Here is a 16,295-nt window from a genome sequence, read left to right on the forward strand (position 1 = left end):
TGACGCTGTTTAAAAACCATTTACATACCATTGCATTGCAGAACAGTTGCATGCTTCTCTACTGTTATATTATATATCACCATTTTGTTTTAAATGTTTAAATTATATGAATTTACTCTGGAAATATTGACATGCAAAATTAACTATCTCTCTACTCTATATAGAGAATATAATTCCTGAAACAGTTAAAGCGCCAAAACAGAAAAAGCCATAAAAGCTTAATGTGCCCCATCTATAGAATGTGTTTTGAAAGAAATCACTTACTATTTTATTTTCTTTAAATTGTAGACATGTTTACTAGACAAGCAGTGTTTCTCAAATTAATCATTCTTTTATGTAAAAAAGGGAAATAAATATTTTGGTTGCTATTATCCATTAATCTTTGTCACATTAAGTTTAAACTGACAGGTAACATTCATAATATTGTCAACTGACTTTTTTGTTTGTTTGTTTATTTGAAGCATTTGGAAACATGTACAAAACATTGATGAAATGTTGGAAACCAGTTGAAACACAGTAAAATTCAACCCAATAAAGTAAGACTGCTTTTTCTTCATCCACACTGGGAATTTTCAAGAAGTGAACTATGACAATAGATCGATTTTTGCTACTGTTTCTCCTCTGGGTATGCTTGCCACACTTCTGCTCTCCAGAGATAATGTTCAGAAGGACTCCTGTGCCTCAGCAACGAATTTTAGGTCCACGCATACCTAGAAGTGATGGCAAAATTCTGCATCGTCAAAAACGTGGTTGGATGTGGAATCAGTTTTTCTTACTGGAAGAATATACAGGATCTGATTATCAATATGTGGGAAAGGTAAGTTTTTATTGAAATCTCAAATATTTACATTCTTTCCTTATGTGTCTTATTAAAGAAAATTTGAAGGTCATCAAGAGCATCAGTCTTATAAATTTGATTCTCTAAATATTTGTAAAGCAAAATTAGTTTATAGGATATAAATTGTAATTTAAAATACTATGGAAAGAATGAATATAACATGATAAAGGAATTCATTTCCTAGAAATCTGTCCACTAACTTATGGATTAAAGCAGTACTAAAAATTGCAATTTTAGAATTCGTAGCTAGAAATCAATAAGTGACAAAACTGTGTCAGTATAGTCATTAAAGTGACAGTGCATATAAATAATATAAAAAATATATAGCTTGTATTCCTGTTGAATTCAGTAAGGAAGAAAGGACACGTTTAAAAGTTGATTAACATTCTACAGAATGAGAAAGCAACTGTCATTAAAAATATAACCTAAGGCCATAAAATTTCATATTTATAAGAAAACTTATTTCAGATATGTGCTATTTATTTTTCTTAAGTCTCAAAATAGATACAATTCTATAAATGAAAATAAATAGGAAGGGGCAATACTAGTTTAGTTATTGCAATATGTTGTAGACAAAAACGAATTGTCATTCTGTTTAATTAAAAAAGTTAGCAAGGAAAATTAGATGTGGTTGGGAATGGAATGAGAAATGTGACATACAAGCACTGCAATAATAACTGCTTTTATACACTAGATTGTATTAATTTCCAATCTTTTTCTTGGAACTATCTAAATCTAATCAAAGTTAGATAATGTCTTCAGAAAGAATTCACTTTAATAGTTAGGGTTATTATTTTTTGGACAGTCTATGAAAATATGTCTAAGAAAAATAAGAAGTTAAACACACCAACAAAAGGAAAACAGATATAATCACATGTTAATACATCACATGTAAACACTATAAAATTATGATAGATACATGTGTTGGTGACTTTTGCATTAACCCAAACATTAATAGCTTCATTCAAATAATTAAAAGTGAACTAAAAGTTTTTGTAGTAAGAAAAACTATTTTTAGAGGATACATGTTCATTGATTTTAAAACATTTTGATACATTTTTTTCATGTTTCAATTATTTTAGTCTTTTTTTAAGTGTCTGGCAATATGGGGATGATGATATTAAAGGTTAAGTGTCATATTGAGTATTAGGAGGAATAAAAGAAACAGCGACCTACGCAATATTACCAGAAATCATATAGAAGTGACTTGTCACAGTCTTCATCTGGTTGAATGCCCAAGATCAGAGGGCTAAGGTAAAGTTTAGGATTGCTGCAATAGGCAAGTTTTAGTTTATGAAACTAACCATATTAAAATATAATAGAAACCCGAACCATATAAACTATAAATAGTTTTCTTTGATTCTTTCTAGGCATAGCAGTTATTTGCTTATTCACATCTATTTTTCTTCATCTAGTCCTTAATGAGGAATTAATAAATGTTGATAAATTGAATTATACTTATCTTATGCACTCTCATGATATTCAAGCTACTTCATATGTAGTTTTATTTATTCTTTCCCCAAAGAATATGAACACAATGAAATCAAGAACTTTCTATTGCTCTTTGTTTCCAGCTGTTATAGTAGAGCTTATTATTAATTGATTGAATTGACCTGATTTCTATTGAATTAAATTCCCAGAGTCATCTGATTCCACTTGGCTCTTGGTAGGGAAAACAAATCTAGAATTTTACATCACTATGTGCAATTAAAGCTGGTGTATACTTCAGATTTTTCCATTTTGATATCTTCTGTTCTCTGCTTTATAAAAGCAAATCAGAAAACTCTTTAATGACAATAGAGCTAAGGAATTCATGAAATGTGTTTGCCAGTTCTTTTCTATACAGTATATGCAGAACTACTAGATTAACAGAAATATTAGATGTTGTAGCTCTGAGTTTGCCTCTAATGTACATAGTGTCATTTTTAATCCCTTTTGTCTTTTATGTCATGACCTTTGAAATAGCTATTTAAAAATTTTCTTATCTATACTGTAATATATACATATATTAACTACTTATTAATTATTTATATAGCATTAATAACTTACACAATTAAAATTTTATTTTAGATGTAAACATAAATTTATATAAGCCAAAAAGGCAATATGCAATGTAGATTACTTCAATAAACATATGTCATAATGATTATAAGTTGAGGCTAAGACATATTTTCTTCATGAAGTATAAAAAATTAAAAGTTCCCCAGATATTCTTTCCAACATCACTTCTAATGAACTTATTACATTCATCCTTCTTTCAGATTAGTTTAGACATAGGAGTAATATGTGCCCCAATTACTAGACATAGAAAGATGGTGATAGACACACATTGTAGTGAGAAATGTATATTGAGCTCAGAATAGGGACAGTGGAGAGAATTACACTGGTGGAGTAAGAACAATACTAAAAAGCATATGCATGAAGAGAAGAAAAAATAAGAATTAGCCAAAAAATTAGCCAATCTAATCCTATAAAGCAGGGGTTCTCAACCTGTGGGTCGCGACCCCTTTGGTGGTCGAACGGCCATTTCACAGGGGTCGCCTAAGACCATCCTGCATATCAGATATTTACATTATGATTCATAACAGTAGCAACATTACAGTTATGAAGTAGCAACGAAAATAATTTTATGGTTGGGTCACAACATGAGGAACTGTATTTAAAGCGCCAGAAGGTTGAGAACCACTACTATAAAGAATGAATGGCATATAATCTAATCTAATAAAAGAGAAACATGCATATTGACTGTACCTTCGCTATGCCCCAAGCCACACCCTCCAGCCAATCAGCGCGATTATATGCAAATTAACCCAACCAGGATGGCAGCTGGCAGCCATGGAGCTGGAGCAAGCAGGAGGCTTGGTTGCCCCGGCGATGGAGGAAGCCCAGCTTACCGCCTGCCCTGGCCGGCTGTAGCCTCCACTCAAGGCAACAAAGTTTCAATTATAGAAGCTAAATAAATCCCAGATACCTGCTTCCAGCCAGCCTCCACTGGGAGCTTGGGTGGCTGAGGGCCGTGGCCAGCCATCAGGCCCTCACCCAGGATGGCCACACCCTCTTGGGGTGAGGGTCCCTGCTGGGGGGTTTGGCCAGCCTGCAAACAGCCATCAGCCCCTCACCCAGACTGGCCAGGAACCCCAGCAGGACCCTCCACCCTGATCTGGGACACCCTTCAGGGCAAACCAGCCAGACCCCACCCATGCACCAGGCCTCTATTCTATATAATAAAAGGGTAATATGCAAATTGACCCTAACAGCAGGATGCCTGGGAATGACTGGTCACTATGACACACACTGACCACCAGGGGGCAGACACACAATGCAGGAGCTGCCCTCAGTGTGCTCCCCCAGGGGGAGCGCTGCTCAGCTACAAGCCAGGCTTATGGCAGCCAGTACAGCAGTGGTGGTGGGAGCCTCTCCCGCCTCCTCAGCAGCGCTAAGGATGTCCGACTGCAGCTTAGGTCTGCTCCCCGCTGGCAAGTGGACATCCCCTGAGGGCTCCCGGGCTGCCAGAGAGATGTCTGATTGCCAGGTTAGGTCCAATCCCCTGGGGAGCGTGCCTAAGCCAGCAGGTGGACATCCGCCAAATGGTCCCAGACTGCGAGAGGTCACAGGCCTGGCTGAGTGACCCCCTGAGTGCACAAATTTTTGTGCACCAGGCCTCTAGTTTATCAGATAAAAACCAATTTCTGCTTAAGATGTTAAAGCAAAGGAAAATTAAAACACCTTACTTCTCATTCAGTTAAAGCAGAGGGAAAGTTAGAATAATAATATAACTACTAATCAGAAGACCTTGTTTCTGCCAATAATTTTCTGTCAGTGGTTAAATCAAGTATCTTCTCCTTGCCTTCATTTCTCATCTATATTTTATTAATGTGAATATGTTGAGTGTATGATTGCATCTATTTATCCGCTCATTGAATACAAGTTTTGTCTGAGTCCAGTTTTGTCCTGTCCAGGCAATACGTAAAGGAGAGAGAAGAGTGGAAGACAAGAACCCACTCTATGTGTGAATGTGATGTGATGTAGATGTGAATATGGTGTGAATACAGGCAAGAGCTTTGATTTTAATTCTTTGTGGCTGACTCAAATTAGAAGCTCTAGGACAGTTCAAAATGTAGATTTCTCATCTCTTGTAGTCTCATGCCAACATAGCTTCCTGCAAATACGACTCTTCTGTGTGACTCATTTTACCCTGCCATGTGTGTACTAAAACTGGTGCTCTTTACTTCTGCCACCAGCCCATGTAACCATTTCCTTTTTTCTAAATAAGATGGTGTTGATTTTTTCTTTCTGTGTAATACCAAGTATTTTGTCACATTGAACTCGGCCAACTTTTTTTTTAGATCCTCAACTCCAGATATCCTCTCTTAATTTATTTTCCTCCTGCTCTTTTAAAATTCACTGCATATAGGTAGCCTTAAGTCATCACTTGGTTTTTTTTTCTAAAACTGGTCTGTTGTTTTTCTTTCTTGATCTCCTAAAATCCTTTGTTTTGAAAAATAGGAAGAAGGATACCTTCTCTATAGGTATGTTCTTATTTTTAAACTGAGAGTTGAAAGACAAGTTTCAAAGTTGTAAGACTCTTTTCTGGATGTCCACAGTATGATGGACTTCATTCCTCTAGCTCTGCTATTGGGTTTCTTAGATCCTTTTAAGCTCCAAATAAATGTTGTCAGCTGGCCAAACCAGAGCTCTAGGATAACATTTGCAATAGCCATGCAGACAACTTTTTGTTTTGTTTTGTTTTGTTTTGTTTTGTTTTGTTTTCAGAACTGGCTTAGTAAAAGTCTGAGTTTTTGAAAAACATAAATTTGAGTCTACCCTTTCCTGTATTTAGGATTTTTATTAGTCTTTATTTTTAAACTAGACTTGGAAGTATTGGTATACTGTATCCTGCTGGGCTTATAAAGTTCATTGTTAGTTTTTCATGATGTTTTTCATGCCAGTTGATGCCATGGTGACAGTTTTAAAATTGAGTATGGTGTGATAGTTACACCACAGGAATTGGCAGACACACAAATTAGGAATCCTGCTTCTGGAGAGCTAGTTGTTAATAAGTTGCCAACTTACCACTGTAAATTAGCATTTCTTTCATGAACATATTGCTGAAATTTAATATAATAATTTATGGATACATAAGTATGTTTTCTGGCATGTTGTATGTAAATACTAAATAAAATTTTGTAATCTATTCCCCTTCTAGCTTAACTACAGTTCTCATGGAATTTCTTAACTATTTTATTATTCTTATACTGACTCAAAACTGAATAATAATGTTTTTTGACCTGAGACTTAAATTAATTTATTTTCCTGTCACAGTTTTCTCATATTTTTTCTTTGAGGCATTTTATTATGGCTGATCTCTGTGGCTTTTTAATATTAATCAATCTCTCCTTAATTTAATTGAAGCTCTTTTTTTATATCTTACCTCCTGTTAAAAAAAATCTAGCTTAAAAATTTTCCCATTGTCTATACAGTCTTGAAGGTTCATCATGAATTTCACTATTCAATGCACTAAATCATATCAATTAATATGTTTATCCTTTATTTACAATCCATAACTGACTATTGAGATGCTGATTATGATGGATGCCACAGTAAAGTGAGAGAGGATTAGTTTTCTCTCAAAACTTTGAAATTGGATATTTACTAAGGCAAAATTCCATTTTCAATAATATGCAATTTTTAAAAAGAAAATGAATGTGTTAATGGGCACTATTTCTTTTCTTAAGATCAAATGTTGAATAAAGCTAACAGGAACAAATCTTTATTATAATAGGTAATAAACTAGCAGAACTTCAAAACCAGCAAATACTAATTACTACATTGTTCATCTCACATTACAAAGAATCTAGCCAGGTCAAAACTGCCTTTGGATATCACAATGATTTTAAAGCATTCAAAAAAGTACATCGTTACTAATTGATAAAACTTAAATGCTGCCAACGCAAATTAGATTAAAAAAATGAAGCCCAAAAGAATCATAAGCATATATTTTCCAGATATTCTGGAGACAGTTCTTTTAAAATTTTTAAATATGTATTTTGTATTGATTTCAGAGAGAAAGGAAGAGGGAGAGAGATAGAAACATCAATGATGAGAGAGATACATTGCTTGGTTGCGTCCTGTGTTCACCCAGGATCAGGGCTGGGGATCTAGCCTGCAACCTAGGTGCTTGCCCTTGACCTGAATCAAACCTGGGACCCTTCAGTCCTCAGGCAGAAACTCTATCTGCTGAGCCAACCCTGATAGGGCTGGAGACAGGTTTTAAATCTTGAGATCTGATTAGACAGAAATGCAGAAAACATTTTACTAGTATAAATTTTTGCGATAGTCAGATGACAAACAATTTTATATTTTAGGTGTATATTTTAGGTGTTGCAAGAAGCATTCTTTCAGAATATATATTAGGGAGTTATCATAAACACCTGTGGAAGGGAGATGTAAGAATTAGGGTCGGACAAAGAGAGAGTCAGTCAGTGATGCAAGTCCTCTGGCCTAAAGCTCAACTCATGGGTTCTCTGGAGTTTAAATATTCTCCCAGAATATCTAGTGGTCTAGACCCTTACACCTTTAGCTCCATCAGATTTCTGATATGGGTTTCCCTCAGAATTGCTGACCTGGAGTGAGGCAGCTCCGGAAGTTGAGGCAATCCATGGAAGGGATTTCACTCCGCTGGAGCAACATTCCAGGCCAAACTAGAGCTGGTAATTCTATACACAAACACAGATAATTATGTTAACCTGATTGTTTTCATTTCAAACAAGATTGAATAGAAATATTTTATCACTTTTAAAGTCATCTGAAAAAGTTCTTACAGAAATAATATCTCTAAGAAAATAATGAATTGCCAATTGAATAGAAAAATTATAACATTTTTGGAAAAAAAATAAATCTCAAGGAAAACACACTTGCTCAAACAGACACACACATAGACAATAGTATCTCACCAGAAAAATGTAACAATTCAAAAATATATATATTTGAAATAAATTTACCAAGTCTACTAAAAGTTTGTAAAAATTGAACTATTTAAATTAAGAAAACATATGAAAATATTTGAGATAACATAAATTTGCACAAATTATTTTAGAAATTACGTTAATGGTTCTGAGGGAAATCTGTTGACAATAGAAATTATTTTTAAAATATCTCAGTGGGTCTCTAGAGGCATGCATTTATTGCATTTATTTTAGCATATGTATAAAAGGCTTTACACATCATATATATTAAAATCAGTATGCTAATGAAGTTCCTAAAATTATTTTTTCATTATTGTAGTGATATGTGTATATATATATGTGTATATATATATATATGTGTATATATATGTGTATATATATATATATATGTGTATATATATATATGTGTGTATATATATATATATAACATAAAATTTACCAATTTAACTATTTTTCAGGGTATACTCAATGGCATTAAGTACATGGACTTTATGGTGCAAGCAGTAACACCATCTCTAGAGCATTTTCATCCCAAACTGAAACTGTACCCACAGAGCAAAAACTTCCTTTTACTCCCTCTCCCGAGCTCCTAGAAATTACCATTATATTTTCTGCCTCTAAGAATTTGCCCATTCTAGGTATTTTATATTGGTGAAAACACATAATACTTGTTTCTTTTTGCTCTGGCTTATTTAACTTAACATAATCTTTTAAAAGTTCATGTTGCAGTATATATCAGAAATCTATTCCCATTTAAGGCTGAATAATACTGTATGGTACATGTATGCTATTACTAGTATTTGTTTATGCGTTCATCTGTCAATGGACATTTATTTTATGATTACTTTTTGGCTATTGTAAATAATGGTGCTGTGGCCATTGTTGTACAAATGTATGTTCAAGTTGTAGCTTTCAATTCTCTTGTGTGTATATCCATATATGGAATTTCTGTGTTATAATAATTCTATATTTATTCTTTTGAGGAACCACCATACTGTTTTCCAGAGTGGCTGAACCATTTTACATTTTACCAGCAATACAAAAGGGTTCTGAGTTCTCCACATCCTTGCCAACACTTTTTTTTTTGTTGTTGTTGATAATACACATCCTAATGTGATATCATTTGTGATAAGGACAAGTGAGGTTGAGTGTTTTTTTCATAAGTTTATTGACTTCTTGTAGTTCATTTTTTTTATTTTGTTTTATTGCTTAAGGTATTACAAAGAGTATTACATATGGTATTACAAAGAGTATTACATATGTCTCCCTTTCCCCCCCTACCCCCCAGTGTCTTGTGTCCATAGGTTATGCTTATATGCATGCATACAAGTCCTTCGGTTGATCTCTTACCCCCCCCACCCCTGCCCCAACCCTCCCCAGCCTTCACACTGTAGTTTGACAGTCTGTTCGATGCTGTTCTGCCTCTGTATCTATTTTTGTTCATCAGTTTATAATGGTCTTTATTATCCATACCACATGAGTGAGATCATGTGGTATTTTTCTTTCATTGACTGGCTTATTTCACTTAGCATAATGCTCTCCAGGTCCATCCATGCTGTTGCAAATGGTAAGAATTCCTTCTTTTTTACAGCAGCATAGTATTCCATTGTGTAGATGTACCACAGTTTTCTAATCCATTCATCTGCTGATGGGCACTTAGGCTGTTTCCAAATCTTAGCTATGGTAAATTGTGCTGCTATGAACATAGGGATGCATATATCCTTTCTGATTGGTGTTTCTGGTTTCTTGGGATATATTCCTAGAAGTGGGATCACTAGGTCAAATGGGAGTTCCATTTTTAACTTTTTGAGGAAACTCCATACTGTCTTCCATAGTGGCTGCACCAGTCTGCATTCCCACCAGCAGTGCACGAGTGTTCCTTTTTCTCTGCATCCTCTCCAGCACTTGTCGTTTGTTGATTTGTTGATGATGGCCATTCTGACAGGTGTGAGATAGTACCTCATTGTTGTTTTGATTTGCATCTCTCAGATGATTAGTGACTTTGAGCATGTTTTCATATGTCTCTTGGCTTTCTGAATGTCCTCTTTTGAAAGGTGTCTATTTAGGTCCTTTGCCCATTTTTGGATTGGATTGTTTATCTTCCTTTTGTTAAGTTGTATGAGTTCCCTATAAATGTTGGAGATAAAACCCTTATCGGTGATATCATTGGCACATATATTCTCCCATGCAGTGGGCTTTCTTGTTGTTTTGTTGATGGTTTCTTTTGCTGTGCAGAAGCTTTTTATTTTGATGTAGTCCCATTTGTTTATTTTCTCTTTAGTTTCCAATGCCCTAGGAGCTGTATCAGTGAAGAAATTGCTTCGGCATATGTCTGAAATTTTGTTGCCTTTTGATTCCTCTAGTATTTTTATGGTTTCCTATCTTACATTTAAGTCCTTTATCCATTTTGAGTTTATTTTTGTGTATGGTGTAAGTTGGTGGTTGTAGTTCATTTTTGATGAAAAGTCTATTCAAGTGCTTTGCCCATTTTAAAAAAATGTTTTTATTGATTTTTAAAAGAGGGAGAGAGAGAGAGAGAGAAACATACATGATGAGAGAGAATCATCAAATGGCTGCCTTCTGCACACCTTCAATTGGTGATCGAGCCCGCAACCAGGGCATATGCCCTGACTGGAATCGAACTGTGACCTCCTGGTTTATAGGTCAATGCTCAATCACAGAGCCACATTTTTAAATTAGAATGTTTGTTTTAAATTATTTAATTTTGAATGATTTTTAAATGCAAATTAAGATTACATTCTCTATGTTCAATATTCCTTTATGGAGGTAACACATTCAAAACATGAATGTTTTTCTGTATGATTTCTATTTTACATATTTTTATTTTATAACAAGCCTAATTTTTTAAAAAAAGTATTTTAAAGCTGCTTATAATAAAAACTAAAACTAGAAATGCACAGTTAAGGCAAACATAGTACAAAACTACTCATCTGTAATTATTGAATTTATTTAAAACATCTACCAAATTAGAAACAAAAATAACAAATAACCATTTAGCTGCCCTACTCAGAAAGACTTTGATTCTATTGGTCAACAATAAGAGCCAACATTTTGCTTGTTTATTTTAAATTCCTATACATGGTACACAGTAGGAACAGATACATGACCCTGGCCTTCCCTAAAGTTCTGAATCCTGGTTTTTAATTAATTACTATAGTCATTGTCCCTTGGCTTCTTTAAAATATAAAGTACACTGAGTGAGATAAAGGAAAAGAAGAATGCAGTAAGGTTAGTACTGATGGATTGTTTGAATGTGGTCACCAATTAACCTTAAATTAAGTTCAGAGTAAACTCTCTGTAACACTGCTAGAAGTATAAATAGTATTGTCTTTTTTCTCTTCCCACTGAACTTTATCTTCATAATTTTCTCATAGAATTATTTATTGCTTGTTTATTTACTTATTTGATTTCAGACTTTATTTTTTAAAGCAGTTTTAGTTTCACAGTAATATTAAGGAAAGGTAAAGATATTTTCTGCATACTCCCTACTCTGGGGCATGTATATTGTCAACATCACTAAATAACATGGTAAAACTGTTAGAACTCATGAACCTACACTGACACATTATAATCACCCAGAGTCCATGCTTACATTAGGGTTAACATTGGTATTGTATAGTCTATAGTTTCAAACAAAGGTATACTGATAGGTACCCATCATTATGTTATCTACAGAGTATTTTCACTGCCCTGAAATCCTCTGTGGTCCACCTATTAATCTCTTCCCTCCAATCCAACCCCCAATCCCTGCCAATCACGGTCTTTTTACCTTTCCCAATAACTTTGCCTTTTCCAGAGTGTTACATAGTTAGAATTGAATATTTTGTAGCCTTTTTCAGATTGGCTTCTTTCCCTTAGTGATATGTATTTAAGATTATTTCATGGCTTCCTGGTTCATTTTTCTTAGCAAAAAATAACATTTTATTGTCCGAGTGCACCATTTTATTTATACATTCACCTATGGAAGGACATCTTAGTTGCTTCCAAGGTTTAACAATTATACAGGGGTGGGCAAAATAGCTTTACAATTGTAATACAGATACATAATACAATAATTAATAAACAATAATACAAGAACAAACTGTTTCACATACACACACCTGTAAATCTCATTTGCCCAACCTCTGTAATACAGATGCTATAAACACCCAAGTGTAGGTTACTGTGTGGACACAAGTGCTTTCAACTCCTTTGGGTAAATCCCAAGGAGCAGTATTGGTAAAGGTATGTTTAGTTTTGTAAGAAATCTTCAAAATGTCTTTCAAGTGACTGCACTATTTGCATTCCCACTAGCAATGAATGAGAGTTCTTATTGTTCCACATTTTTGCCAGCAAGAGTGTTGTCCATGTTCTGGATTTGGGGCATTTGAATAGGTGTGTGGTGGTAACTCATAGTTATTTTAATTTGAATTTTCCTGATGACGAATGATGTAGAGCGGCGGTTCTCAACCTGTGGGTCGCGACCCCTTTGGGGGTCGAATGACCCTTTCACAGGAGTTGCCTAAGACCATCGGAAAACACCTATATAATTACATATTGTTTCTGTGATTAATCACTATGCTTTAATTATGTTCCATTTGTAACAATGAAAATACATCTGGCATATCAGATATTTACATTACGATTCATAACAGGAGCAAAATTGCAGTTATGAAGTAGCAACAAAAATAATTTTATGGTTGGGGGTAACCACAACATGAGGAACTGTATTAAAGGGTCGCGACATTAGGAAGGTTGAGAACCACTGATGTAGAGGGTCTTTTCATGTCCTTATTTACCTTTTGTATATTTTACTTGGCAAGTTATCTCTTAAGGTCTTCTTATTGTTGCTTTTTAAGAGTTGTTGGTACATTTTGGGTAACAGTCCTCTATCATTCTCTTTATAAATATTTTGTTTCTTCTTTGTTCTATCTTCGCATTCTCTTTATATTGTCTTTTGCAAAGCAGGAAATTTTGATTTTAATGAAGTCTGGTTTATCAATTCTTTCTTTCATGGATTATGCCTGTGATTTTGTATCTAAAATGCAATTTGCATACCCAAGGTTTACTCTAGGTTTTTTCCTATGCTATCTTCCATGAGGTTTTAGTTTTGCATTTTATATTTAGGTCTGTGATCCATTTTGATCAAATGCAAATCTGTACCAAGCACGTATTTCTGAAGTAACTAATGTATAGTAAGAAATGTATGTTAATCCCCTGAAATGTCTATTTTCAAATTTCATAAGTATTATGTCATTTATATTATTTTTACTACTAATATATGTAAGCATAATATTAGCACTAAATAAAAGTGGAATATATATAATCCTTTTAAATGTTAAATAATAAAAGTAAATTAGTTGAGGGTATAGTGTATGCCAGTTATTGCTAGGCACTATAGATGCTGTAATTTACACAACAATATTGTAATACAAAGATTGCTATTCCTACTTTACCAAAAGGAAACTGAAGCTTAGAGAAGCTAGCTATTATATCGAGTTACATAGCTCTTAAATTATTATACAGCTAGGATTCAAACTTGGTACTATATTATCAGGAAACTTGAATTATTTCACTATAGTATTCTAGCATATTAGTAAATAGATGTAAAACATCACAGAGAAAGCACAACTTTTCTTTATTACATTTTATTTTTGTCGGTAGTACTCTTATTGAATGCATAAATCTACCAGCAATACATTTCAACCTGAAATTCCTTTACTCTTAAAATGCTGACAATCGTTTATAAAGAACCCTGAAGTTTCAACTTAGCAGCCAAATTCTTTGAAACTATGACCTAATCCAGTGGTCGGCAAACTCATTAGTCAACAGAGCCAAATATCAACAGTACAATGATTGAAATTTCTTTTGAGAGCCAAATTTTTTAAACTTAAACTATATAGGTAGGTACATTGTTATTAATTTAACTAGGGTACTCCTAATCTGGCCTTTGCTAAAAACATCCTCAATCTGATTGAGGTACGTTCGCTGAGGTCAACTCCTTCCAACTCTCCCATCCACACTCGTCTTGTATACTTGTTTCGTCTATCTCCTTTCTGAAAACCGACTTCTGCGCCTGGGCCACAAAGTTTCAATCGCACTGTACGTGCGCGCCCGCACGTGGTATTTTGTGGAAGAGCCACACTCAAGGGGCCAAAGAGCCGCATGTGGCTCGCGAGCCGCGGTTTGCCGACCACTGACCTAATCTATCAGTCTTAGTTTCTATATTTTTAAAGGAAATAATGGCATCTATTCGTGAAAGTTGTAATTTCGGAAATCAAAAGTAGATAATGAATGGGCAAAATTTTAAAACTCTTATCACACCCCATCTTAATGCACAGCATTGTTACAATTTAGGGTGCATATCAATTGAAAAACACAATAGCTTCTAACAAAAAGCTCATTTATTTCAAAGCTGTTTTAACTATATAAATGCAAAGAGGAATCTAAAGGAAACACTCAGAAATGGAAGTGGCCACATAGATAATAATTACATGTTAATTATGTGCTTATGTTGGTGGTTGGACTTCTTTCTCAACCTATTTTCCTACTGGCCTGTTTCTTATGCCAAAACGTGTAAGCCAATGGAAATGCATAGAACATTGAAACACACACACACACTTACACTCACATAACACACATAGAATTTAAAATATTTCCAAATGAAACATCATAACCTTATTTTTAATTTAATCAACAGAAAGTAAGAACATCTGCCTTTTAAAAGGGTAAGCAGCTGGGATCATGTAAAATCATCCAAAAAATGTTAAGTTAAAGGCAAAAGGTAAATAGCAGATGTTCACAAATTTAGAGATAAAAATAAATCAACAATGACATGAAAATACCAAAATATTAAAAAGTCACACTTTAAAACATGGAAAGTATGCTATACATTTAATTCATCTCTGGCCCAAAGCTGTATACTAACTGAAATCTGGCCTATAAAATGTAGATTATTTAATCCCTTTAGGGATTCGATAGAGTTTTCCATATAAACTCAAGATTTTAAATATGAAAAATCTTGTGGTCACCTAAAATAAAAATATAGTTTTTCAGACTAATTATGGTTTTAAACACTTCCATTCCAATAGATTATTACTTTACTAAATTTCTTATAATCATTTTGTCATAGTTTCATTGCTTGCTAAATATAAATAATAGTTTATAAGAATATTTGAAATTCTAAATGTTCTGTAAAATTCAGAATCCAAATAATAACTTATAATAATGAACAGCTAAACAAATTTAGTGATGTAATTTATATATGTAATTTCTGTATAGCCAAATATTCTGAAATGATAAAATGTAAGAGCTTTGTATTAAACATCTTCAGTTACAGAAATTTGCCTCAAATCTTAAGTAATTTTCAACATTACTTTCTGATAATCTTACAGATTTTCAACACTTAAGTGATATTTGGTTTATAACATAACTCTCTATTTAAAAAAATTATCTTTTTCTTTTTCCTATGCTTATTTTGCTTAATATCACATAAAATTATAATAGGCTCAAAGTAATTTACTTTTATATGTTGTGCCTTTTTTAAAAACCTTGAATTTGGGGAATGGTTAGAAGTTTTAAGCAAATATATACAATTTCTGTAATGATTTCTCAAAGGAGTTAACAATTACATTCAATTTTTGCCTGAGAAAACTGATATGGATCATTAGTCGTATCTTCAGTCCATTTTTTCATATCATTTTGTTTAGGGATTATAACACATTTTAAGTAATTGTTAAATTCAGCAGGGAGGGTTTAGTTGGACTATCATCAGTGGCTGCAGAAGCTGAAGTAGTTATTTATTCTTATAGACAGAGAAAGTTATTGACAACCTCACTTTTTTTCTTGTTTTAACTGAATGAAAATTCATCTCATTTTCTTCTCCCTTGCCTAATGACTAAAGAATGCAAGAAACAACTTAGCTGAAAAATGAAATTAAGCTATTGAATTTTAATGGTGTGTTGTCTTTATTTTTATGTTAAGAGGATCATGAAGGAAATTAAGTGTGAAATTATATGGAAATATATTGAACTATTTTTTTTTCAACTAGCAATTGGTTTTATTTTATTAAAAACAGAATGAATATAATTTGAAAATGAGAAAAAAGGACAATGAGAATAATTTTAAGGGGATTAAAAGAGAATAAATATATCAAGCCTTTTGTACTTAGCAATAAAGTCAAAGTACAAACAATGCAGAAAACTCCAGAAAATTACAATTTAGGAATTTGTCAAGGTGATAACAGTGGTAAATAGGAAGTATCTAAATTGAAGTGTAAAAAGTAAATACAAAATTAATACAGGAATTGATTTTAATAACCCCACTTTTATATGTTTTCAAATTGTAGAATATAGTACTAACAACACTGAAAACCATCTATCCCCCTTGTCATATCACCACCAGTTATCCACATCAATATTTTTTCATAGAATTTAGACAAAGGAAATGAGGTGGCCTAGGCAAACTTGAAAGCAGTAACTCTAAATATAGTT

General features: G+C 33.4%; 1 protein-coding gene across 1 annotated transcript in view; it reads left to right on the top strand.

The window, feature by feature from the left end:
• The first annotated feature begins 586 nt into the window (after window positions 1-586).
• Window positions 587-16,295, top strand: part of CDH10 (cadherin 10) — a 68,606-nt gene continuing 52,897 nt past the window's right edge. Inside the window, 1 exon segment of the mRNA XM_023752714.1 lies at window positions 587-817. Within this exon segment, the coding sequence (XP_023608482.1) occupies window positions 587-817 (231 nt within the window).

This window comes from Myotis lucifugus, unplaced genomic scaffold (assembly GCF_000147115.1).
Source record: "Myotis lucifugus unplaced genomic scaffold, Myoluc2.0 scaffold_0, whole genome shotgun sequence".
Classification (NCBI taxonomy): Eukaryota; Metazoa; Chordata; class Mammalia; order Chiroptera; family Vespertilionidae; genus Myotis; species Myotis lucifugus.